Source organism: Halichoerus grypus, chromosome 5, assembly GCF_964656455.1.
Source record: "Halichoerus grypus chromosome 5, mHalGry1.hap1.1, whole genome shotgun sequence".
In the NCBI taxonomy this organism is placed as follows: Eukaryota; Metazoa; Chordata; class Mammalia; order Carnivora; family Phocidae; genus Halichoerus; species Halichoerus grypus.
In genome coordinates, this window is record NC_135716.1 from 77,448,375 (window position 1) to 77,473,413 (window position 25,039).

General features: G+C 34.7%; 1 protein-coding gene across 1 annotated transcript in view; it reads left to right on the forward strand.

Annotated features, from left to right (window-relative positions):
* Nucleotides 1–25,039, forward strand: part of PXDNL (peroxidasin like) — a 489,791-nt gene that overhangs the window by 373,329 nt on the left and 91,423 nt on the right. Inside the window, exons 13-16 of the mRNA XM_078072396.1 lie at nt 10,813–10,925; nt 13,244–13,400; nt 22,046–22,154; nt 23,894–24,051. Coding sequence (XP_077928522.1) covers nt 10,813–10,925; nt 13,244–13,400; nt 22,046–22,154; nt 23,894–24,051 — 537 coding nt within the window. The remainder of the gene's footprint in view (nt 1–10,812; nt 10,926–13,243; nt 13,401–22,045; nt 22,155–23,893; nt 24,052–25,039) is intronic.

The following is a 25,039-nucleotide window of genomic DNA, read 5'->3' on the forward strand; positions in this document are numbered from 1 at the left end:
ATCGAGTCCCACATCGGGCTCCCTGCTCAGCGGGAAGCCTGCTTCCCCCACTCCCCATGCTTGCGTTCCCTCTCTCGCTGTCTCTCTCTGTCGAAAAATAAAAATAAAATCTTAAAAAAAAAAAAGGATCCTGGCTGAAAAGGGGAGAATGACACTAGACAGGATTGGCCAACAAGAAGGAAGAGGAAAGTTCCTAGTAATCTAGATAGCGCCAAAATGAGGAGATGATGGAGCAGAAGGGAGAGGAGGTTTTGCTGTAGGGTGTGGTATTAGATATTTTCCAAAAGACTGTAAGTGATGGCATATAAGTGGTGGTAATGAGTAGCTATTAAGACAGGAGGTGAATATGTTTAGAGATACAGGACATCTGATAATGGAGGCCATGATGTGAAGTGTTAGTTAGAGATCCTTTGGGTGAATCAGGAAGGTCACTGCCTAATAGAGTCACTAGTCCTCATGAGATGTCCACCATGCATTGTCAGGAATCTATAAGCCTTAGTTTTAGCAAACTCAAATACAATGTAAGATTTGAATATAACAAAATACAGTTCTCACTTCAAGAGCAGAATCTTTTTATCTTCATAAGTTTTTGATGTTACCATATATTTTTATTTCAGTCATACAAAAAGCCATCAAGAAAGATATGATGAAAAGCCCTTATGCCCACTACTCAAATGAAGAAATAAACATTACAAATATACTTAGAGATTGTTTGTTCTTCTTCCTTTCCATCTGTTCTCAACTCCAACCTACTTGCCTCTAACCTGGGTTTGGTGTGTATTATTCCCTTACATGTCCACATGGTTGATTTATTTTAAAGTTTTTATTTTGAGATAATTGTAGATTCACATTTAGTTGTAAACAATAACACAAAGAGAACCAGACTCGTTAGCAAACTGCAGACTCCACCTACTACAAACCCCTACAACTACTAATCTGTTCTCTATTTCTATAATTCCATTGTCTCAAGAATGTTATATAAATAGAATCATATAGTATGTAACCTTTTGGGACTATTTTTTTTCATTCAGCATAATTATTTGGAGGTTCATCCAGATTTTGTGGGTTATCAGTTGTTCTTTTGAATAAACCACAGTTTGTTTAATCATTCACTCATTGAAGGACATCTAGGTTTTAATTTTTGATTAGTACTAGTAAAGCTGCTATAAACATTCATGTACAGGCTTTTGTGTGAGAGTAAGTTTTGGGCTTTCTCTGGGATAAATGTCCAAGAGTGCAATTGTTGCATTAAATGGTAGTGTCATCTTTAAATTGTTAAGGAAATTTCTAAATTCTTTCCAGAATGGCTTTGCCATTTTACATTTCCTACCAGTGATGTATGAGTGATCCAGTTTCTCTGCATCCTTGTGATTTGTGTTGTCACTATTTTTTATTCTAGCCATTCTGATAAGTGTGTAGTCATATCTTATAGTGGTTTTAATTTGCATTTCCCTCATGACTAGTGATGTTGAGCATCTTTTCACAGACTTGTCATCTGTATATTCTCCTCAGTGCAATGTCATGTCTTTTGCCCCTTTTCTATTTGAATTGATTGGTCTTTTATTGTTGAATTTTGAGGGTTCTCTGTATATTCTAGACACTAATCCTCTGTTGTGTATGTGGCTTATAAATATCTTCTCTTAGTCTGAAACTTGTCTTTGCATCCTCTCCACATGGTCTTCGCAACACAAAAGTTTTTAAATATGATGGAATCTAGCTTATCATTTTTTCTCTTTGGTGGATTATACTTTCAATACAAGATCTTTTTTTTTTTTTTTTTTTAAAGATTTTATTTATTTATTTGAGACAGAGAGAATGAGAGAGAGCACATGAGAGGGGAGAGGGTCAGAGGGAGAAGCAGGCTCCTTGCTGAGCAGGGAGCCCGATGCGGGACTCGATCCAGGGACTCCAGGATCATGACCTGAGTCGAAGGCAGTCGCTTAACCAACTGAGCCACCCAGGCGCCCACTTTCAATACAAGATCTAAGAACTTTTTGCCTGGCCCTGCATTTTCTCCTATTTTTTTTAAGTTTTATAGTTTTACATTTTATACTTAAGTTTGTAGTCCCTTTTTACTTAATTTTTATATGAAGTGTGAGACTTAGTTTGTTCTTCATTTTTTTTTTTTTTTTTTTGCCTGTGGGTACCCAATCGACCAGCACCTTTTGTTGAAAAGTCTCCATTGAATTGCTTTGCACCTTTGTCAAAATCAGTTGGGCACATTTGTGTAATTATATTATTGGGTTCTTTGTTCTGTTGATGCAGTTCTCTGTGTCAATATCACACAGTATTAATTACTATAGTTATATAATCAATCTTAAAATTTAGTGGGTTGATTCCTTTCACTTTATTCTTCTTTGTGAAAATTGTTTAGCTATTTCAGTTCCTTTGCATTTCCATATAAATTTTAGAATGATCTTGTCTATATCACACAAAAAAAATCTGGGATTTTGATAAGAATTGCATTAAATCTGGTATCAATTCATGGAGAAATTACATCTTTACTATCTTGAGACTTCCAATTCACAGATACAATGTATCTCTTCATTTATTTATATCACCTTATATCTTACATCAACATTTTGTAGTTTACAGCATACAAGTACCACACATGTTTTGTTATATTTATAAATAAATATTTTAATGTTCTTGAAAAATTGTAAAAGGTATTATTTTTAAAATTTTTGTGTTCATATAGTCATTGCTTGGATATATAACACAGTTGATGTTTTTTACATTTATCTTGTATCCTGCAATCTTGCTGAGCTTACTTTGAAGTATTTCAGATTTCTAGAATTATCTGTAAAGACATTAATGTCATCTGCAAATGGGGACAGTTTTATTTCTTCTTTTCTGATTTGTGTGTCTTCTATGTCTTTCTCCTGCCATATTATACTGGCTAGAACTTCCAGCACTATGTTGAGTCAGAGTTCTGAGAGCAGATGTCCTGACCTTTTTCCATTTCTCAGGTGGAAAACAATTACTCTTTCACCATTAAGTAAATGATTATTGTAGGTTTTTGTATATGTCCATTTTCTTTTTCTTTTTTTAAATTTAATTTAAATTTGTCTAATTAACATATAGTGTATTATTAGTTTCTGAAGTAGAGTTCAGCGACTCATCAGTTGTATATAATACCCAGTGCTCATTACATCAAATGCCCTCCTTAATGCCCATCACCCAGTTACCCCATCCCTTCACCCCCTCCCCTCCAGCAACCCTCAGTTTACTATAGTTAAGAGTCTCTTATGCTTTGTCTCCCTCTCTGACTTCATCTTGTTCTTTTTTTCCTTTCCTTCCCATATGATCTTCTGTTTTGTTCCTTAAAGTCCACATCTGAGTGAAATCATGTGAAAATTGTCTTTCTCTGTTTGACTTATTTAGCTTAGCATAATACCCTCTAGTTCCATCCACATCATTACAAATGGCAAGATTTCATTTTTTTGATGGCTGAGTAGTATTCCATTGTATATATATACCACTTCTTTATCCATTCATCTGTTGATGGACATCTGGGCTTTTTCTATAGTTTGGCTATTGTGGACATTGCTGCTATAAACATGGGGGTGCACATGTCCCTTTGAATCAGTACATTTGTATCTTTGGGGTAAATAACTAGTAGTGCAATTGCTGGGTCATAGGGTAGCTCTACTTTCAACTTTTTGAAGAACCTCCATACTGTTTTCAGAGTGGCTGTACAAGCATGCATTCCTACCAGCAATGTAAGAGGGTTCCCCTTTCTCCGCATCCTCCTCAACATTTGTTGTTTCCTGATTTGTCAATTTTAGCCATTCTGACTGGTGTGAGGTGGTCTCTCATTGTCATTTTGATTTGTATTTCCCTGATGCTGAGTGATGTGGAGCATTTTTTCATGTGTTTATTGGCGATTTATAAGTCTTCTTTGGAGAAATGCCAGTTAATGTCTTCTGCCCATTTCTTAATTGGATTATTTGTTCTTTGGGTGTTGAGTTTGATAAGTTCTCAATAGATTTTGCAAATATCTTTATAGATTTTGTTGAGTTTGATAAGTTCTTTATAGACATTTGCAAATATCTTCTCCCATTCTGTAGGTTGTCTTTTGGTTTTGTCAACTCTTTCCTTTGCTGTTAAAAGATTTATCTTGATGAAGTCCCAATAGTTCATTTTTTTGCTTTTGTTTCCCTTGCCTTTGGAGAACTGTATAGCAAGATGTTGCTGGAGCCAAGGTGAAAGAGGTTGCTGCTTGTGTTTTTCTCCAGGATTTTGATGGATTCCTGTCTCACATTTAGGTCTTTCATCCATGTTGAGTTTATTTTTGTGTATGGTGTAAAGAAATGGTCCAGTCTCATTCTTCTGCATGTGACTGTCCAATTTTCCCAGCACCATTTGTTGAAGAGACTGTCTTTTTTCCATTGGACTTTCTTTCCTGCTTTGACAAAGATTAGTTGATCACAGAGTTGAGGGTCCATTTCTGGGTTCTCTATTCTATTCCATTGATCTATGTCTGTTTTTGTGCCCGTACCATATTTTCTTGATGATTACAGCTTTGTAATAGAGCTTGAAGTCCGGAATTGTGATGCCACCAGTTTTGGTTTTCTTTTTCAACATTCTTTTGGCTATTTGGGTCTTTTCTGGTTCCACACAAATTTTAGGATTATTTGTTCCAGCTCTGTGAAAAATGTTGATGGTATTTTGACAGGGACTGCCTTGAATGTATAGATTGCTCTGGGTGGCATAGACATTTTAACAATATTTGTTCTCCTAATCCATGAGCATGGAACGTTTTTCCATTTATTTGCATCTTCCTCAATTTCTTTCATAAGTGTTCTATAGTTTTTAGAGTACAGATCCTTTACCTCTTTGGTTAGGTTTATTCCTAGGTATCTTATGGTTTTTTGTGCAATTGTAAATGAGAGCGATTCCTTAATTTCTTTTTTCTCTCTCATTGTTAGTCTATAGAAATGCAACTAATTTCTGAGCATTGGTTTTATACTCTGCCACTTGGCTGAGTTCCTGTATGAGTGCTAGCAATTTTGGGGTTGAGTCTCTGTGTTTTCCATGTAGAGTATCATGTTATCTGCAAAGAGTGAGATTTTGACTTCTTCTTTGCTGATTTGGATGCCTTTTATTTCTTTTTGTTGTTGGATCGCTGAGGCTAGGACTTCTAGAACTAGGTTGAACAACAGTGGTGAGAGTGGACATCCGTGTGTGTTCCTGACCTTAGGGGGAAAGCTCTCAGTTTTTCCCCATTGAGACTGATATTTGCTGTGGGCTTTCTGTAGATGGCTTTTATGATATTGAGGTATGTACCCTCTATCCCCACACTGTGGATAGTTTTAATTAAAAAAGTGTGTTGTACTTTGTCAAATGCTTTTTCTGCATCTATTGAGAGGATCATATGGTTCTCATCCTTTCTTTTATTAATGTAGTATACAACACTGATTGATTTGTGGATTTTGAACCACCCTTGCAGCCCAGGAATAAATCCCACTTGGTTGTGGTGAGTAGTCCTTTTATGTACTGTTAGATTGTATTGGCTAGTGATTTGGTGAGAATTTTTGCATCCATATTCATCAGCAATATTGGTCTGTAATTCTCCTTTTTCGTGAGGTCTTTGGTTTTGGGGACAAGGTAATGATGACTTCATAGAATGAGTTTGGAAGTTTTCCTTCCATTTTTATTTTTTGAAACAGCTTCAGAAAAATGTCTTAATTCTTCTTTAAATGTTTGGTAGAATTCCCCTGGGAAGCCATCCAGCCCTAGACTCTTGTTTGTTGGGTGATTTTTGATTACTGCTTTATCAGAAGAATAGGTATTAATTCTTCTTTAAATGTTCAGTAGAATTCCCATGGGAAGTCATCCGGCCCTGGACTCTTGTTTGTTGGGAGATTTTTGATTGCTGCTTCAATTTCCTTGTTTGTTATGGGTCTGTTCAGGTTTTCTATTTCTTCCTGTTTCAGTTTTGGTAGTTTATACATCTCTAGGAATGCATCAATTTCTTCCAGATTGCTTAATTTGTTGGCACATAGCTGTTCATAATATGTTCTTATAAATGTTTGTATTTCTTTGTTGTTGGTTATGATCTCTCCTCTTTCATTCATGATTGTATTGACTTGGGTTCTTTCTCTTTTTCTTTTTGCTAAGTCTGGCCAGAGGTCTATCAATATTATTAATTCTTTCACAGAACCAGCTCCTAGTTTCGTTGATCTGTTCTACTGTTCTTTGGGTTTCTGTTTCATTGATTTCTGCTCTAATCTTTATAATTTCTCTTCTCCTCCTGGGTTTAGGTTTATTTGCTGTTCTTTCTCCAGCTCCTTTAGGTATAAGGTTAGGTTGTGTATTTGAGACTTTTCTTGTTTATTTAGAAAGGTTTGTATTGCTGTATTTTTCCCTCTTAGGACCACCTTTTCTGCATTCCAAAGGTTTTGAACAGTTGTGTTTTCATTTTCATTTGTTTCCATGAATTTTTTTTTAGTTCTTCTTTAATTTTCTGGTTGATCCATTCATTCTTTAGTAAGATGCTATTTAACCTCCATGTATTTGTATTCCTTCCAAATTTCCTCTTGTGATTCATTTCAAATTTCAAAGCACTGTGGTCTGAAAATATGCAGGAAATAATCCCAATCTTTGGTACTGGTTGAGACCCGATTTGTGACCCAGTGTGTGATCTAGTCTGAAGAATGTTCATGTGCACTCAAGAAGAATATGTATTCTGTTACTTTAGGATAGAATGCTCTGAATATATCTGTGAAGTCCATCTGGTACAGTGTGTCATTCAAAGCCCTTGTTTCCTTGTTGATCTTTTGCTTAGATGATCTGTCCATTGGTGTAAGTGGGGTGTTAAAGTCCCCTACTATTACTGTATTATTATCAATGCGTTTCTTTAATTTTATTATTAATGGTTTTTATATTTGGCTGTTCACATGTTACGGGCATAAATATTTACAGTTGCTAGATCTTCTTGTTGGATAGACATTTTGACTATGATATAATGTCCTTCTTCATCTCTTAGTACAGTCTTTGGTTTAAAATCTAATTTGTCTGCGGGTGCCTGGGTGGCTCAGTTGGTTAAGCATCTGCCTGCGGCTCAGGTCATGCTCCCAAGGTCCTAAGATTGAGTCCCACATCAGGCTCCCTGCTCAGTAAGGAGTCTGCATTTCCCTCTACCCTTCCCCCCTGTCATGATCTCTCTCTCTCACTCTCTTTCAAAAAAATAAATAAAATCTTAAAAAAAATAAAATCTAATTTTTCTGATATAAGGACTGCCACCCCAGCTTTCTTTTGACATCCATCAGCGTGATAAAATGTTTTCCACCCCCTCACTTTCAATCTGGAGGTGTCTTTGGGTCTAAAATGAGTCTCTTGTAAACAGCATATCGATGGTCTTGCTTTTTTATCCAATCTGATACTCTGTGTCTTTTGATTGTAGCATTTAGCCCATTTATATTCAGAGTAACTATTGAAAGATATGAATTTAGTGCCATTGTATTACCTATAAAGTATATGTTTCTGTATATTTTCTCTGTTCCTTTCTGGTCTATGTTACTTTTGGGCTCTCTCTTCACTTAGAGGACCCCCTTTAATATTTCTTGCAGTGTTGGTTTAGTGATCAGAAATTCTTTGGTTTCTGTTTGTCCTGGAAGCTCTTTACCTCTTCTTCTATGCTGAATGACAGCCTTGCTGGATAAAGTATTCTTGGCTGCATATTTTTCTCTTTTAGCACCCTGAGTATATCATGCCAGTCCTCTCTGACCTGCCAGGTCTGTGTGGATAGGTCTGCTGCCAGCCTTATGTTTCTAACCTTGTAGGTCAAGAACCTCTTATCCCTGAGCTGCTTTCAGGATTTTCTCTTTGTCTCTGAAATTTGCAAGCTTCACTATTACATGTCAAGGTGTTGACCTATTTTTTATTTTGAAGGGGGTTCTCTGTGCCTCCTGGACTTGAATGCCTGTTTCTTTTCCCAGATTAGGGAAGTTCTCAATTATAATTTGCTCAAATATACTTCCTGCTCCTCTCTCTCTTTCCTCTTAATCCGGGATCCCAATTATTCTAATATTATTTCACTTTATGGAATCACTTATCTCTCGAATTTATGCCTGTGATCCAGTAGTTTTTTATCTCTCTTTTTCTCAGCTTCTTTATTCTCCATCATTTTGTCTTCTGTATCACTTACTCTCTCTTCTGCCTAATTTATCCTAGCAGTTAGAGCCTTCATTTTTGATTTCATATCATTAATAGCTTTTTTGATTTTGACCTGATTAGATTTTAGTTCTTTTATTTCCCCAGAAAAGGATTCTCTAGTGTCTTTTATGCTTTTTTCCAGCCCAGCTATTATCTTAATAATTGTTATTCTGAATTCTAATTCTGACCTCTTACTTATATCCTTACTGATTAGGTCTCTGGCAGTTAGCACTGCCTCTTGCTCTCTCTTGGGGGGTGAGTTATCCCATCTTGTCATTCTGTCCAGAGAAGAATAGATGAACGAGAGACTAAATGCAAAAATTGCAACAACGACCCTAGAAAAATACACACTAAAAAATACACACTAAACACACTAATCAGAATAGATCAGATACCAAAAAGAAAAAAAGAGAGAGAGAGAGAGAATAAAATCAAACAGGTGAACAGAACAGAACAATAAGCTAGGCAGAAATTAGATCCCAAAATTGTAAAGAAAGAAAAACATATATATACAAAAATAAAATTGACTACAATGAAAGGAAGCCAAAAATGAAAAAAAATATATAAAATGTAAATGTAAAAGTGAAAATTAAAAAAGTTTTAAAAAAGAGTGATAAAATAAATTAGTCAAAAAGGAAAAAAAAAAACACTAAAACTGAAAGACTAAAAAATCATGAGAAAAAACCATGAATTCTATATACTATTTTCCCCTAGTGCTGGAGTTTTGCAGTTCTGTATGATCAGAAAACTTGGTATTAACTGGATGTTCCTGCTTGTCTTCTGGGGGAGGGGCCTGTTACTCTGATTCTCAGGTGTCTTTGCCTGGGTGGAATTGCATCCCCATTGCCAAGGGCCTGGGCTCAGTATAAGTGGCTCTGGATTGCTCTGTGTGGCTTTTATTCTCTGAAGTCTTTCAGCATCATTTTGGGGAATTGAAATGAAAATGAAATCAGCAGTGCTCTGATCTCCATCCCCAGAGCTGAAAGTTCATGCCCCCCACTCTTCAGTGAGCCCTCAGAGAAAAGCAATCAAGCACTCTTGTTTCCCTAGTTTCCGTCCACATTCTGTGTTCAACCAGCCTTTGATGGAGTGTTTTATCTCAGGCACGAGACCCCATTTTGAGTCTCCAAACTTTACTTGCTTGGCCTGTGATGGAGAGCAGCGGTTCATGTTTTATGGCAGCGGTTCATGTTTTATGGCAACACCGAGCAGACAGCCCACTCCTGAACTCCCTGTTTGCAGCTGTCTTCCCTGCTCCAATGCTTGGGAACGGTGTTGCACTCAGGCACCTCCCTCCTTTCTGTGACTCTGGGATTCCTGAGACCACATTGTCCCACCTGTGATTCCGTCCCACTTTACCACCTGAGTGCATTTCAGGCAGAGACGTCTCCCACCAGAGCAGACTTCTAAAAGTTCCAATTTTGTGCTTCACTGCTTATATTACTTTTGGTACCAGGCTCCCTGCCCCCAGGGTTTATCTTCTAATATATCACCTCAGATTCACGTCTCTGCATCTCCTACCTCACAAAAAGTGGTGACTTTTCTATTTGTAGAATTGCAGCTATTCTTTTCTTAGATCTCTTGTTGAGTTTGCAGCTATTCAGAATGATTTGATAGCTATCTAGCTGAATTCCAGGGACCAGACAGAACTAGGGTCCCCTACTCCTCCACCATCTTCCCATCTATATTCATTTTCAAGTTGTGTAAGCTCTCTATTACTATTTTTCTGAGAGTTTAATTTAATCATAAATAAGTGTTAAATTTAGTCAAACACTTTTTGCACTAATTGAAATTATGAGGACTTTTCTTCTTTATTTGTTTGTATAATAGATTCCATTGGTTGATTTTTCAAATACTGAGCCAGTCTTGTATCCTTGGAATAAACTCTTTTGGACATGGTATATAAACATTTTTATATTGATGAGTTCTATTTGCCAATACTTTATGGATGATTTTTGTGTCTATACTAATGAGAGGTACTGGTCTGTAGGGTTTTTTTTTTCTTTTTGATTTTGGTACTGTCATTATCTGGTTTTGATATTAAGATAAGCCTCCTAAAAAGTCAGGAAACATGTCCTCCTCTTAGTTTCTAGAAGAGATTATATGTTGGATAAAATTCTCTAGCAAAAGATTTTAATTCTTTCCTAAAAATTTATGTTTTGGGGTTTAAAAAATATTATGAATTTAATCCCCTTAATAGTTATACAGGGTTATTCTAATGATCTACTTCATATTAGGTAAGTCACAATAGTTTGTTTTTTGAAGAAATAAAGTAAGATAGAATCTCTTTATTTTAGCCAGCAATAAACTTTTGATGTTACCATATATCTTTTTTTCAGGCTTATGAAAAGACATTGAAAAAGAGTACTAAAAATCCTTGTACCCACTACTCAGCTCAAGAAATAAATATTACAAATATTTAAGGTTAAAGGCTTTGTATATTTGTCTTCCTTTTTTTCTGTTCTCATCTCTATCCTAATTATAAGTACCCTGGCTTTGATATTTATTACTCTCTCTGATGTCCAAGTAATTGCTTTTTAAAACACTAGTATGGCTAACCAATATGATATCTAGATTTATACCATTTGACTTAGATAGCACGTGTTGACAAAAATGGTATCGACATGATGTCATTTTGATTTGTTTCCACAGCTCTCCCAGTGTTTACTCAACTACCTCAGGATACAAGTGTAGAGGTTGGCAAGAATATAAACATTTCATGTCATGCTCAAGGAGAACCACAGCCCATAATTACCTGGAACAAGGTAAGATCTCAACTAAAGGTACAATAGTATTAAAAACACTGACAAATATATTGACCCAATGAAACAAGGTAGTGATTCTCACATTGATTTATTACTGTTGTGATTTTTGTTAGCAAGTAATATTTTTTACACTGAAAGTATTTTGTTCATTTTTTAAGTGACTACATCTGATTTTGTCTCAGGGTTTTGATAAATTTAACCTTTGTCATTTGCTTGGTGATGAAAGCTTCATAAGTATAACTAAATTCTTCTAAGGAAAAATTGCTTTTGTTTTATGTAAATTTAAGAGTTTTAGTGGCTAGAAAGAAACAATTTTGAATTAATAACTCAGAAGTGGATTGAAAGTAGGGCATTAGCTGAAACAAGAATGAAAAACTTGGTTTTAAAACAAAGTGACATGAAAAAAGCCCTTCTGTAGGTTCAAAACTTGAGTGACTTTAAAGAAATAATAGCTTCTTATTTATCTATTTTACTTCCTTTGGTTCTTTGAGCTATATTCTTTCAACATAATTGCTTCTTTCACTTTAAGTTTTTTAACAGAATGCAATGATTGGTCTCAGATTTTGATGTTCTTAAAAAATAAATGAAATGCATACATCAAAATGACAGTTTTTATAGAAAATTTTGACAAAAAGTAAAATTTTCACTGTGAAAACTTGCAAAGCTATTTTCCAAAAACACTTGGTTTATTTTTGTTGTTGCCATACAGCAACAAGGCCTTAGTTTTGGTGGTTCGCTGCTCTTGTGCTGAGCTGAGCATCAGATGCAGTTATGAGTTCTTTATAAAAAGTAAATGTAGTGGTCTCAAAGTTCAACCTTTAGGCTCAGGTACTCTCAAGTATGAATAGTTTTTATAATTTCTTTTGAGTATAGTATTATATAATTCAAATATTTTTTACTAAAAATAGGAAGTATGAAAAATACACATTTTAGTCAGTCTCTAGAGCCCTATTTGATGTTATACTAAAGGCTGTATCATACAATCATATCAGCAAAATAGCTCAGTTTAATTCCTAAAAGGTAGCTTTTAATCCCAAGTGAATTGATTGAGGGCTGACTATATGCCAGAAGTTTTGGGTACACTATCACATTTAATCTTTATAATAATCCTCAGCTATTCACAAGGTTAAAATGAATGTGAATTAGGCTACTCCCAAAATAAGCAGATAAAAAATTTATTGGAAAGCTAGCTGATAACTCAGAGACTCTAAGCAAAAACTATAGAACTGTAGGGTTAGCTTAAGAGTTCTGGTAATACGTATGGAGAGCAGATAGGAAGGGAGTGCTTTTGCAAAGAAGATGAAATTATGGGCCAGCAAGAGGAAGTGGAGGGAGGTAGTCCTGAAGGAAAGACACCGTGGGCCTTACTGCTTGTGCACCTGGTCACTTCTCAGCCTTCTCTGTGTCTAGTCTTTTTTCATCTGCCCTCCACCTCATAGGTCCTGTTAGTTCATCTCATCTCTTCCCCTGAGTTACCAGCAGCCCATCACTTTGGACTTACTTTCTAGTGGTCAAAGACAACTGTGAGAATCTGAAGACCTATGAAGCATTTTTTCACTCTGAACCTTTCTGGTTACATTCTGGCCTACTAGTCATCACAGGGGTATGAGTTCTTTTGAAACAGCAGCTCTCATCCTCAGTTTCCTCTGAGTCTTTTGGGGAGGGGAAGGAGAGAAGAGTCTCTGCCCCTACTCCACTCCAACCCAGTCCTAGAAAGCCAATTTCTTTTCCTTTTTAAAAATTAATAGCTGAATACATTTTAATAATATTTCATATGAAATGTAGTCATCTTATCTTCTTAAGGTATAATTTTAATTGAGAAACTGATATACAAAGCTTTGCAGGTACATAAAACTTATGAGTACATATAAAGAAGAAATAGAAGAGGAATCAGAAATATGAAAATATTTTGATGCTTTTAGTTGGTAGATTTATGAAAATTTTCCTTCTTTCCAAATTTTATTTTTATTGTTGTCAGAATCCTTTTCTAGAAGTAAGAAAATATGAATAAACTATTTATTCATTCATTGAATGATGATTTTAAAATGATTATATTAAATAATTACATACTTGAATTTTGAGTATCATATTTATTTTAATTAAGAGAGAAGGATAAACCACACTTCCTAGAAAGTACTTTCTCTCTCTCTCTCATTTCTTCTCTTCGTTAGATTCATAAAATACCTCATCTAATACTTGACACAGTGGGTGCTCAGTAGATATTTGTTGAACTAATCAAACTATATCAAACAAAATGTAAGATGTTATTTTTTAAGGAATCATATTTTCTTCCAGTGACAATTCTTTTCACTCCCTAGGCAGGTGTTCAGATTACCAAGAGTGGTAAATTCCATGTCAGTGGTGAAGGCATGCTAACCATCTATGATTCAGGGCAAGCTGACCAAGGAAGATATGAATGTGTGGCTCAGAATTCATTTGGCCTTGTTGTGGCCAACATGTTCCTCACAGTTGTAGGTAAGTATGGCTCCTCATGCAACCTAAACAAATGTCTTTGACAGTTTCTACTCCTCATCCTAACTGATTTGTCTCACTACCCAAGTTCCCTTATATGTTTCTTCTAGTCAAATCAAACTTATTTTAATTTTTTAAATCTAAGTTTTAAGTGTAAACTACATTAAAGGATATCAAACACCAAAACTATCAATGCCAGAGGTGAACAAAAATAGGAAGGATTCACAAATGTATATCATGTTTTCTTAGGAAATGAAAATTATAGCATGTAAGATATATTCATAGCTAAATAAAGTGGAGTCAGAGATTTAAGGATAAATGGAATTTAACATGTATGAGTTACTCTGACCTGGTGTATTTAGTTCTAGAGTAAAATTAAAAATCAATCAATCAAACTTCTAGGTAAGATTTGCCACTGTAAGAACAAATATCTCAATATTTTGGAACATTTGTAATTGGTCAATGTATTTGGCATTGTTCTACATTTTGTCATCTGGCTGGTTATTTATCTGTAGCCCTCTGCTAGTTGTTTATAAATGATGACTGCTTAAAAAATATTGTCATAGTTTTACAAAAAATAAAATCCTTTTTTTTTCTTCAATCAATTGGTTTGTATTGGAAGTGAGGGAGTCTATTTGTGGGCAGACTTGAGTGGAAACCTCAGCTGTGGGTATGGGAATGGGGACTGGCTGTGATAATGGACCGGCATGTTCTCCACGTGGGGAAAGAATTCAAGAAAATCACAGCATGTGGGGACATGACATCGGGTTGCTTTTTTTGTGGATGGGTTCAGGAGCTTCTGCCTTATTGACAATCAGCAGTTGAAGTAAATGAGTTCAGCTACAAGCATATGGAGTACTATTTTGGGCTTTGCCTGCTTTTTGGTTTCCTTAGAAATGGGCAGATTTAAAAAATAGGGTTTTACAGATTTATTTTTTCCTTTTAGTTTTTCCAGCTCTTATGGGTCTCTATATCTACTGGGTAACTCTTCTCATTATAAATACAGGCCTGGATAAAAATAGATTTATTTAATTAAATCACATCCTTAAAGATGTCACTGTCTTCCTATCATGTAGTACAATAGTTTCATATTCTTACACTTGAAAATTCTCCTGAGAAATCAAACTTCCAAATACCCATTTGTTTGGTTATTTTATATAAAGTATATATTTTCATTAATGTTGCATAAGTCTTTACATTTTTATTATACTGTATGGTAAAAAGTATTCTCTGTAGAATATTAGTCTTAAAATTATAACAATGTATCTAGTAACTAGCTAATATTTACTCTAGGAGAGTCAGAAATTCTTTATCACATAGAATTTCTTAAAGTTACAAAATCTTAGCCTTACTTGGTATTTGATGAGTTCATGCTTTTCCTGATTTAGAATCTGTAACAGTTGTGTTTCTTTTTATAAATTTATAGAGCTCCTTTTCTACTGCTTAACTATTTATGAGATCTATGAGAAAATATTCTTGAGCATTTTGGAAAAAACTTATTATGAAATTTAAATTACTATTTTTTAGGTTCTAGAGATGCTAGAAATCTTTACCATTAAACAAACACATACACAAACAAATATTCTCTCTCTGCCTCTTATTCTCTCCCTGTTTGTCTGTTTTGCCCTGCCACATACACACAAACGCTATAACCACAGTGGTCAATATTTTAGAACCTCCAACATAAGAATTTCATTGTGGTAGACTGAAATTTAACTAACTATTTTATATATACACATTAAAAGTAAAACATTTAGATTAAGATGTATTAATTACTCTATTTACCAGATTTTAAAACAGTGATAAGTAGCATTTACCAATATTCTGCTCTATTGTATAGAAAGCAGAAAGTCAGGCTATAGAGACAAAATAGTACAAAAGAAGTTATTCAGTCAAGAAAAAAATTATGTTTTTAGCTCTTGAGACATTTTTATAACAATATAAGGGGAAATCAATTTATATTTGTGTCTCACACCAAATAAATTTTATGATATTAGAAATATTTTTATAAAAAGAAGAAAAAGTATGAAGATATAAATTTTAAAACTTTGAATAAATTTAAGATTTAAGTGTGTGTGTGTGTGTTCACACAACCCAAATTGCAGAATAGGAGGAAATGTGTCAATATAAAATATCACTTATGGAATATTTTGTGACTTAGACCCTTTCATTCACCATTTGAATGAGTGATGTTCAAAGTAAGGTATTTATAATAGCAAAAGAAAAAAGGGTCCCCACAAGTTGTGATTTTTTAAGGAGTTTTTTTTTTTATAGATGTAATAGATTTTAATAGTTTTAATAAATTTATAAAAACCTATAAGGCTGATTTAGTGTTTATTGGGAACCTATCCTTTGGTTTAGGGTGTCCTCAAAGTATTTTGTATTGGCAAATATTACTCACATCAGCATACTTCTTTCTCTCGATGATATTTGGCATATGAAAGCTACACATATTACTTTAGACCCAAAAAAACCTCATAATTTTTGTTCAAAACATAATTTATTTTAACACCTCCTATATATATTGATGTGCTGTTAAGTGCTGTCAAGTTCATAATTCACAGTATATTCTTATGACTCATTTCTTGCTTGTGAAAATGGCTCAGTCTGAGGACACAAGACATTTATATTGAATATTAACAGTTTGAGATAGTGGGGAAAAACCCTCGGTTAAGTCATTAAACTTACCTTTATTGATCTCAGTCACTTTGGATACCTTACCCATAACTGGAATTAATTTTCTCATTTCTTAAAAATGTGGAACTGGACACTCTCAAGAGGCCTTCTTGGCATAGAAATTCTGTTTCTACAATAGAATTCAAATGTGCAACAATAGTCGGGAAGTAGTTTAGAGCATGTCTACATGATAGAATGTTTACCAGTGAGACATTGGAATAATATGTGGATTGGTAAAAGTTAAATAGTGACACAGCATGGATTAAATGAAAATTTTGGAGCACAAATACCACATGTATACTGTTTATAATGATATAAAAAATCAATCCAAACAATGTTGTCTCCTTTGAAATTCTGAGTTGAGTATCTGATTGTTGTGTTGGACATTTCATTTTGGATGACCCACAGGCCTTCCAATTCCATGTGTTAAAAACCAATCGAATGTATGCTAAATTGAACTCCTCATTTTCACCTCAAGACCTGTAACCTCCTGTCACTCCTTTAATACAGTCCATATTCTATAGGGAGGAAGCCAGAACTTCTGATTTTTTTCTGCTCCCTCCTCCTTCTTTACCCTAACTACCACGTCTCACCAGTTTTTCCCGCAAATATTTCTTCTTTTCCATTTTTCCATGTGACCTCCTCTTTCATAGTTCATTTTTTGGTCATTTAGACTTCTGCAATAACTTTCTAAATGGTATTTCCACTTACAATATTCTTTACTTTGACTATATCCTCAACCTGATAAATTATAAATGAGAATTAAAGTTACATTAGTTGACTTTAAGTTAATGAGACTTTTCCTATTACATTAAGTAAATGACCTACATTAAACTAATACTAATATTACTACTAAAAAAAAATTAGCATTTATTGGGCATTTACCGTGTGTTCCAAGTGTTATTTATCAATTAACTTATTTGATGCTTTTGGGATCTAGTTATTTTTTTGAAATTCTGAATGAATAACTCACTGATTTTTTGACATTCTAATCCAGTTGTCATTGTCTAGACAAACACCACTGCAGTTGTTGCACAATGAGTGAACTATGAAGTATCAGAAAATTTTAATTGTGTTTACTCAAATATGTCAATGAAATGAAATTATACTGAATCATTTTCAATTGCTATTTTACTATATTTGTTTATTTACTGTGAATATGATATAAATTAATTTACATAATAATTAATAGATACATGACAACCTTGTTTACCTCGGCAAACTTAAATACAATGAATGGTGAAATATTTCTATAAACAACAGCATATACCTAATATACATATACATATGTTTATAATACCTTTAACCATATTGAATACATTTCCCATCCATTTATACATAAAATCTATACTGAACACATATGTCTATCCTGAGATAAGCCTGAGATATCCGTGTTTCAAAAAAATTAGCATTAAACTTTAAGAACAGATTTTTAGTACAGTAGTGGTTGGTTAGTCATGAAACTATAAGGAAAGCAAATAATCAAAATAAAAGGCTTATCTCAATGATTAAAGCCAAAAAAAAAAGTAGCGTCTCACCTTTTCAGTCTCCGGAAAAAAAAACGGTGGAGCTTGCAAGACAGTGAACCCATTTACATACCTAATGATGCAAAATGATGAGTAAGGCAGAGTGGTTGCTGTTCAAAGAAAATTATCTCACAAAGGCAGTCGTTAATTCCCATTTGTATGCTGTGGGAGTGTCCGGTTTCCTAGGACAGCCCTCTCAGGCGGCGTCAGTGGTGGTCGGTCATTCTCTTAGGGGAAGATTTCATGTGGTAAGGCCTATTTAGTTAATGATAGTGACATTATCTGGTTACTTTTCTCAAGGAGGGAGGGGGAGATAAAGAATATTCAGTTGTGAAAGAAACTCGGTTTTTACTGAGGTCTAGGTATTTTGTGGTGAGAAGTGATGGCAGGGGTTCAGGTGTTCTGCATCAGTGTCTCTTTTGGGGCTCCATCCTACTCCTCCCTGACTCCTATTCTCCCCCATCTGGGCCGTACTCTGACCGAGTGGGCACACAGCAGTTGGTGGACCATTACACCTAAGCAACACCTTCCTGAAAGGACTCAAATTTATCTTTTGACTTTATCTTCCTTGGAGGTGGTAGATCTTATAGACAGAACTGAAAGGCGATGTTCATCAGTCAACTTTAAACATGCTTAATTTCATAACCCTACTGAGGTTTTTTCTCCTTTTTTTTTAACCCCAAGACTTAACAAAAGAAAATGATCTAGTTCTTCCTCCCCTTCTGCAAAATTTTGCGTAAAAAATGGAGAATATACTCAGGATCATTCTATCCCTACATTATTGAGGTAGCTTTTAAGACAAATAAAATATTAACAGTGTTGTTTGATTCTAATGTGCCCCAATAAACTGAATTTGCTTTGCGTAATACAGTGCTCTTCTAGAAACATTTGTGGAAATCGTTTTGCAATTTGTACCACACCAACTAAAACGTTACTGAGACTGAATGAATAATAAAAAGGTTAGCTTTATTTTATCATAAAACTATGAACCTTAAAAAATTCATAATTGAAATGACATAAGTGAGAAAGAGTTCTTGTTACCACAAATATTTTCTGACATACTACATATTTAATGCACTTTTAATAATCTGTGAACAAACAACTTTTATGTGTTTTCTATTTGTGCACATCAAAATTTAATTATTTCAAACAATGTTTACATATTATGACAACTTTCTTGTTATTTTCCTTTCCTTTTCACATCTCCACACTTGTTGGTTTCTTAATAACAAAGAGAAAAAACAGGTCAAGTTGAACAAATGACAGGACAACACAGTGGCAACCAATAAGTATGTGAGGATATGGATTACTTAGGGGCTTAGAACATAATAATCACTGAAAGGCACCTTATATTTGCATTGTGACATGTCGTTTTCAAAGAACTTTGCATGCCTTTTTTATTTAATAATCATATTTGGCCCAACTATATATTGCCTCAACTCTATGTTGAACAAGTCTTACTATTTCTACTTTATGAATGAGTCAAAAGATGAAGAACAGGTGTAAAATTCCTTATGCTTGTAAATTTTATACAACCATAATAGCAAAACTATTTTATAAACAGAATAAAAGCAAAATTATCAAACAAATAAAATTTAGATGAACATGTTAATTGATGCTTTCCCCAAATGTAAATATCCCTTCCAAGTTCTGTCTGCCACAGTGAACAGCCTTCTGAGTTTTGGCTGGCATTGTCTGCTGTGTGATAACTCAGTCCTACAAACAACCTTTGATAGACCTCTGATCGCATATTATGCACACAGGTGCAGGGGTCCAATCACAGTAATTGTCATGAATAAGAACACATCATTGATGCCACTCTCTACACTTGAGGTTCACAAGTGAAGGACTAAAAGGGGAACAATAGAGAAAAGGTTCACATCTTGTGAACCTATAAGCCAGCACAGATTGATTAGATTGATCTCGGTTCCTTTATATCCAAATTCAGTAGGCTCATTCTTACTGACTTGTTTTTGAACTATCACAGGGTATGTCATGTTAGGTATATTGAAAATATTAGGTTTGCTCCTAATCATTGCAATTATATTGACTGCTTGATTTGTTGATTAATCAATCCATCCCCTTATAAGCCAATACCCCACCCATCATGCTCACTATGTTATATAACTATAGTGCATTTACTATATATTTAATTAAATCATTTTACGATTCTCTTTCAGCTTTCTAATTTTTACATTAAGCACTCTTTTTAGCATCCATGTATGTGTCCATCCAGCCAATTCTTTTTTTTTTTTTTTAAAGATTTTATTTATTTATTTGAGAGAGAGAATGAGATACAGAGAGCATGAGAGGGGGGAGGGTCAGAGGGAGAAGCAGACTCCCCGCCGAGCAGGGAGCCCGATGTGGGACTCGATCCCGGGACTCCAGGATCATGACCTGAGCCGAAGGCAGTCGCCCAACCAACTGAGCCACCCAGGCGCCCCATCCAGCCAATTCTAACTGCTGCCTGATATTTCATACTGTACATCCACCACATTTTTCTCACCTACACTTCCATTGCTGACAATTTTCCTTAATTCCTTCCAAACAGAGTTGCAATGAACATTCTCATTTATACCCCTGATGGATTTGCATGAGAATTTCTCTAGATATATATGTGGGAATCAGATTGCTGGGTGAGGGGGTGTGCACATATGTCATTTTACTAAGTAAAATCAAAATAAAAAATATACATATCCTTAAACAAAATCTTGGAAATAGGAGCATCACTTCTACATTCCCACCGGCCTACCCGTGTCCACTCACCCCTGCCAAAACTTGGCAGTAATCAGCTTTTTTATTCTTGCCAGAATAAGCATAAAATGGTAGTTCATTGATATTTTATATTTTATTTCTGAGGTTTTAAGTGGTTTTCAAAATCTGTCATATACTTAATAACTTTTGGGGTTTCCTCTTTTATAACTTGCCTGTATATATTTTGTCTTAATGCATTACAGGAATTCCTTGAATGAAATAGAATATTAATTCTGTGTCAGATTAGAAATTATAGATATGTTACCTATTATGTTATTTGTCAACGACAATTTTACCTTTTTTATTTATGTCTTTCCTTGAATGGAAATTATTAATTTAATATAATCAAATTAATCAATTTATCTTTGTTTTCTTTCAATTATCTTTAGCTACTATATAGTTAATCCAATGTGATTCTTGAAGTATAAAAGGTAAAACTGACCTTCTGGAGCTTTGATATTGTGGTCATGATAAGGACTGAAATGAATTGACAGTATAGCCTCTAACTCATAATTACTGCCTATAATCTAGTTTATCAAGAATGTCTTTCAGCAGAGACCTTGATTTTACTGGTTTTCTTATATCTGTATCACTGGTATTTTTTCTTGAAATTTTTTATGTTGGTGATCTTTTTAGAACAATGAACTAATCTAGTATGTATACATTGTCATAATATAGAGGAATTTTTTTATAACAACCAGATGTAGAATGCTATTTGCATTCATCTTGCAAAATACATAAACATATATATACTTATTTACATATAAATATACATATATAATATTTTAATATTATATTGTATTACATAATATATGATATATAAGTGATAATATGAAATCCACATACCTTCCTATTTTTATTTAAACTTCTCATTTTTTAAATATCTCCTTAATGACATTATTTTCAAATTCAATTTTTGGGACTATACTTACTCTTGTGTCCAATATTCAACAGTGCTAAGATTAAGTTATTTGCTTTAATTATGTCATATTAATTCTTATACTTTTAATGTTCTTAAAAATGAACTAAATAATATGGATATGCTCGATTATTTTTCTTATGTGAGTTTTTAATATCCATGATCATTTTTATTAGCATTTTGTTTTCTTTACCTTAAACTTCTTAAACCATCATCTGGAGAAGATTAAATATGTTGAAGATTATCGATTCTACTTTAAGTGAAAAGCTTTCTTTGTCTATAATATTCAACTTGATAGAATTCTCACACACCGAAGAGCTATAGAAAAAACATGAGTTATTTTTCACTGAAATCTTACTAAGAGTTCAATTCTTGCTTTAAGAAATCTCCATAAGGATGTGATGATATTTACTTCATTTTAATGTTTCACATTAAAGCAAGGTGGCTGAAAAGATAGGCATTTCTTACCTTTCTGAAGATGACAAATTACTGACAGAGTTCAATCCCATTTGAATCAGTGTTGTAAAAAAAAGGAAATATTTCACATAGCTTTACTAGATTTTTGGAATGCCTTAGTTCCCTAAATAATACTGTTATTGTTTCTGGAAACTTTGCTTCAGGATAATTACCTACTCTTCTGCAATGGACAGTATCATGTGGACACTGTATAACATTTTTATTGTCTTGGAAGTTTCTGTAATGCCATTTGTATGAGATCATTCCTAACTTCAAGGTCTGTTTGATACTTTTAATCATGGAATTGATTTTCAAAGCAATACAGGGTAGACAAGCTGGCGATGACTTTGTTGAATCATCCATTCTTGATGCCGTACAGAGGGTTGACAGTGCAATTAACTCCACACGAAGACATTTGTTTTCACAGTAAGAATTTATTTTATTTTGATTACAAAATTGTTTTCACTTCAGTCCTACTTGGTTTTTATAATCTCCATAAATCACAGCAGGCATCGTGCATAAGATTGCCAAAAGCGGGTGTTTTCTTCAGTCTGTGTGTGTGTTATCACCCTCTGGGCTACCCACCATTGCCAGCTCAGTCTTAAAGAGAATGAAACTTGCTCCCCACAGAATCTAAATGGCATAAATTTACATCACAGATCCACTCTATGTGGTCCCATGATAGGTATCAGGTAATGGGCTCTGTTAGGTCAGCATCCACCAGGGTCAGACCCAGTGCTCCTGCCAATCCAGGAATTGAGAGTGATTGTCAAGTTGAACACATCTGGTCATAAACTGATAGCTCACAGATGAAAGTTTTGTTTAGGATATGTAGTACTTTGGTTATTTTAATTTGAACCAGAACATCTTTAGAGTAGTGAAGCCTTCAGGTTCTATAAAGTCCCCATCAGTCCTGATGGAGGTACAAGGGATGCAGTTTTGCATCACCTGAACATATTAATGAAAACATGACTGTTGTCTTTAAAGTCAAACGAAGTATATACCCAGTCTTTGCAGCTGTTGGTCTAAAAGGAATACCTTATAATGCCATAATCAAGTATAGTTCTGTTCTTGCATACCCACAACAGCATGGCTCGCTGATCGTGGACTTGTGTGGTAGAGACATACAGCTTATTTATATCCTTATAGTGATTCCTCACTTCATCACTTCCTATCTGGGTGACCTTGGGCAAGTAACTAAGCATCTTAGTAGCTCACAGTTCTTGCCTGTAAAATGGGGATAGCAATAGAATCTGTTTCATGGACATACTTGTTAGGAAGATCGAATAAGTTAGTACAGATAGTGTCTCAACAGTGTCTGCCACATAGAAAGGGCTTAATTAAAGTGAGCTATTAATATCATTACTATTCTATGATCTAAAGTTATTACGATTTCTGATGTAGAGGACCAGACACGCCTTCGCTGACCAAAATCTCTAAAATAGTTTCACATTCTCAGTGACTAGCATTCTTTTAACTTAATTAGTTTAATTCCTCAATGCATATGCTGGTTGCTAGGCTTGGTACGTGGAATATAAAGATGTATAAGGCACCATCTCATCCCTGACACAGTCTTTCTGTAGCAGAAGAGACAATATGTCAACAATTTAAGTACATCTTGTTGTGTATGTAATAGATGTATGTGAGCATACAGACGTAATTGAGAAGGTGGTAGCTTGTCAGAGTTACCAGGGAGACTTTCTGGGGAGAACAATGCCTGAGCAGGGTTTTAAACGTGAGTGGGAATTTCCAGCATCTTCCAGGCAGTTACATTTGAGGAAAGAGAAGACAGACAGTGCCAATGTCCAGAAACTGAGTGTCTTGCATGCTGTTTCAGAGGGTTTACTGAGCCCCCTCAGACCTATGTGTGGACCCCACAAGCTTATAACTTTCACCATAAATATTGCCTTTTATAGAAAACTGTTCTTTAAATCATTGAGTCATTAAAAATATATCTTTTGAGTTCAGCACTGTCACTGGCATTTGGGTTTCACTCATTAATAAAGTAGGAAAAGAACTCTCAGCTCCCCCTGTGAAGCTTATTTTCTGGTGGTGAAGCTTTTCTTCTTCTTGATTGTTTGGGAAATGTATTCGTAAATGCACAGTGAGATTCATGGATTCTGCAGTTTTGCCTTGTGAACAGTAATGTCTTTTGTCATTTGCAGGAAACCTCGCACCCCTAGTGATCTGCTGGCTCAGTTTCGTTATCCGTATGACCCGTTTACTGTGGAGACAGCAAGAGCTGGAGAGATTTTTGAGCACACACTTCTGCTGATCCAGGAACACGTGCAGCAGGGGCTCACTGTTGATTTGGAGGGCAGAGGTCAGCTTCTGGGGTGCATTCTGTTCTCAGCCTACTGTCAGTAGCAAAACTGATCACCCCTCAGTTTTTAATCTCCAAAACACCATGTGATATAGAAATTAATTTACCACTTTACCAAATGAATGCAGATGTTTCTCGTAAGAAGTATAATTCAAAAGAAAGGATGATAAATATATATTCAAACTTGTCAACTTCTAGCAGCTATCTACGTCAAGTAAATCTAGGGGGCCCATTTTAGGTGGACGTTTTGAATCCAAAGTTATTACTCTTTCCTATGAAAAAGGCTTTAATCCTAGGGTAATGTTCCTGTCCTTGTTATTGGAATCACCTAAATCATTCAGTGAATTTATTTGAATTCCTTACTCTACCTATAACATATGTATCCCTCCCAAATCTTTTTTGTTGTTGTTGCTATACTGAAGTTCTCATGTACTTTTTCCAAAACCAGACATTTATTTAGTAAATGTCAAATGAGAATGATTTAGAAATTTTTCAGATTTTCTAAGTCTTTCTCTTTAAAGTGAAGTAAAAATATGATCCTTTGCTATACACTATTTGTTCTGTGAGCACAACAGCAACTTCTAGAGGTTTACCCTTTCTTTACTCCCCTTCAGAAAATAACCCCCCTCCCCCTCCAAAAAAAGAAAAGAAACCAAGATACAGTGCACAAGCCCCTTTCTGTGCGTGGCTCACCCATTAGGTGCCCTATACAATTACTCAAAAAGCTCTATTTAATAGCTCCTAATGATCCATTATGTCTTGGGTTTTGGAGTTTCCTTAACTAAAATATCCAAGTGAAATTTCCATATAGTCCATATTAGCACTTGAATCAAATTTCTGGCTGTTTAATTCCGAGTCTTACTAGGGATGAGTTAGCTGTGGTCAGGTCTGCAAAAAGCCCAGCTCCAGGTCAGGACAAAGGGCCTTTGAGTTCTCTTCTCACACATATCTATTGGAAGAAACAATTTTCAAAAATAACTTAATCTAA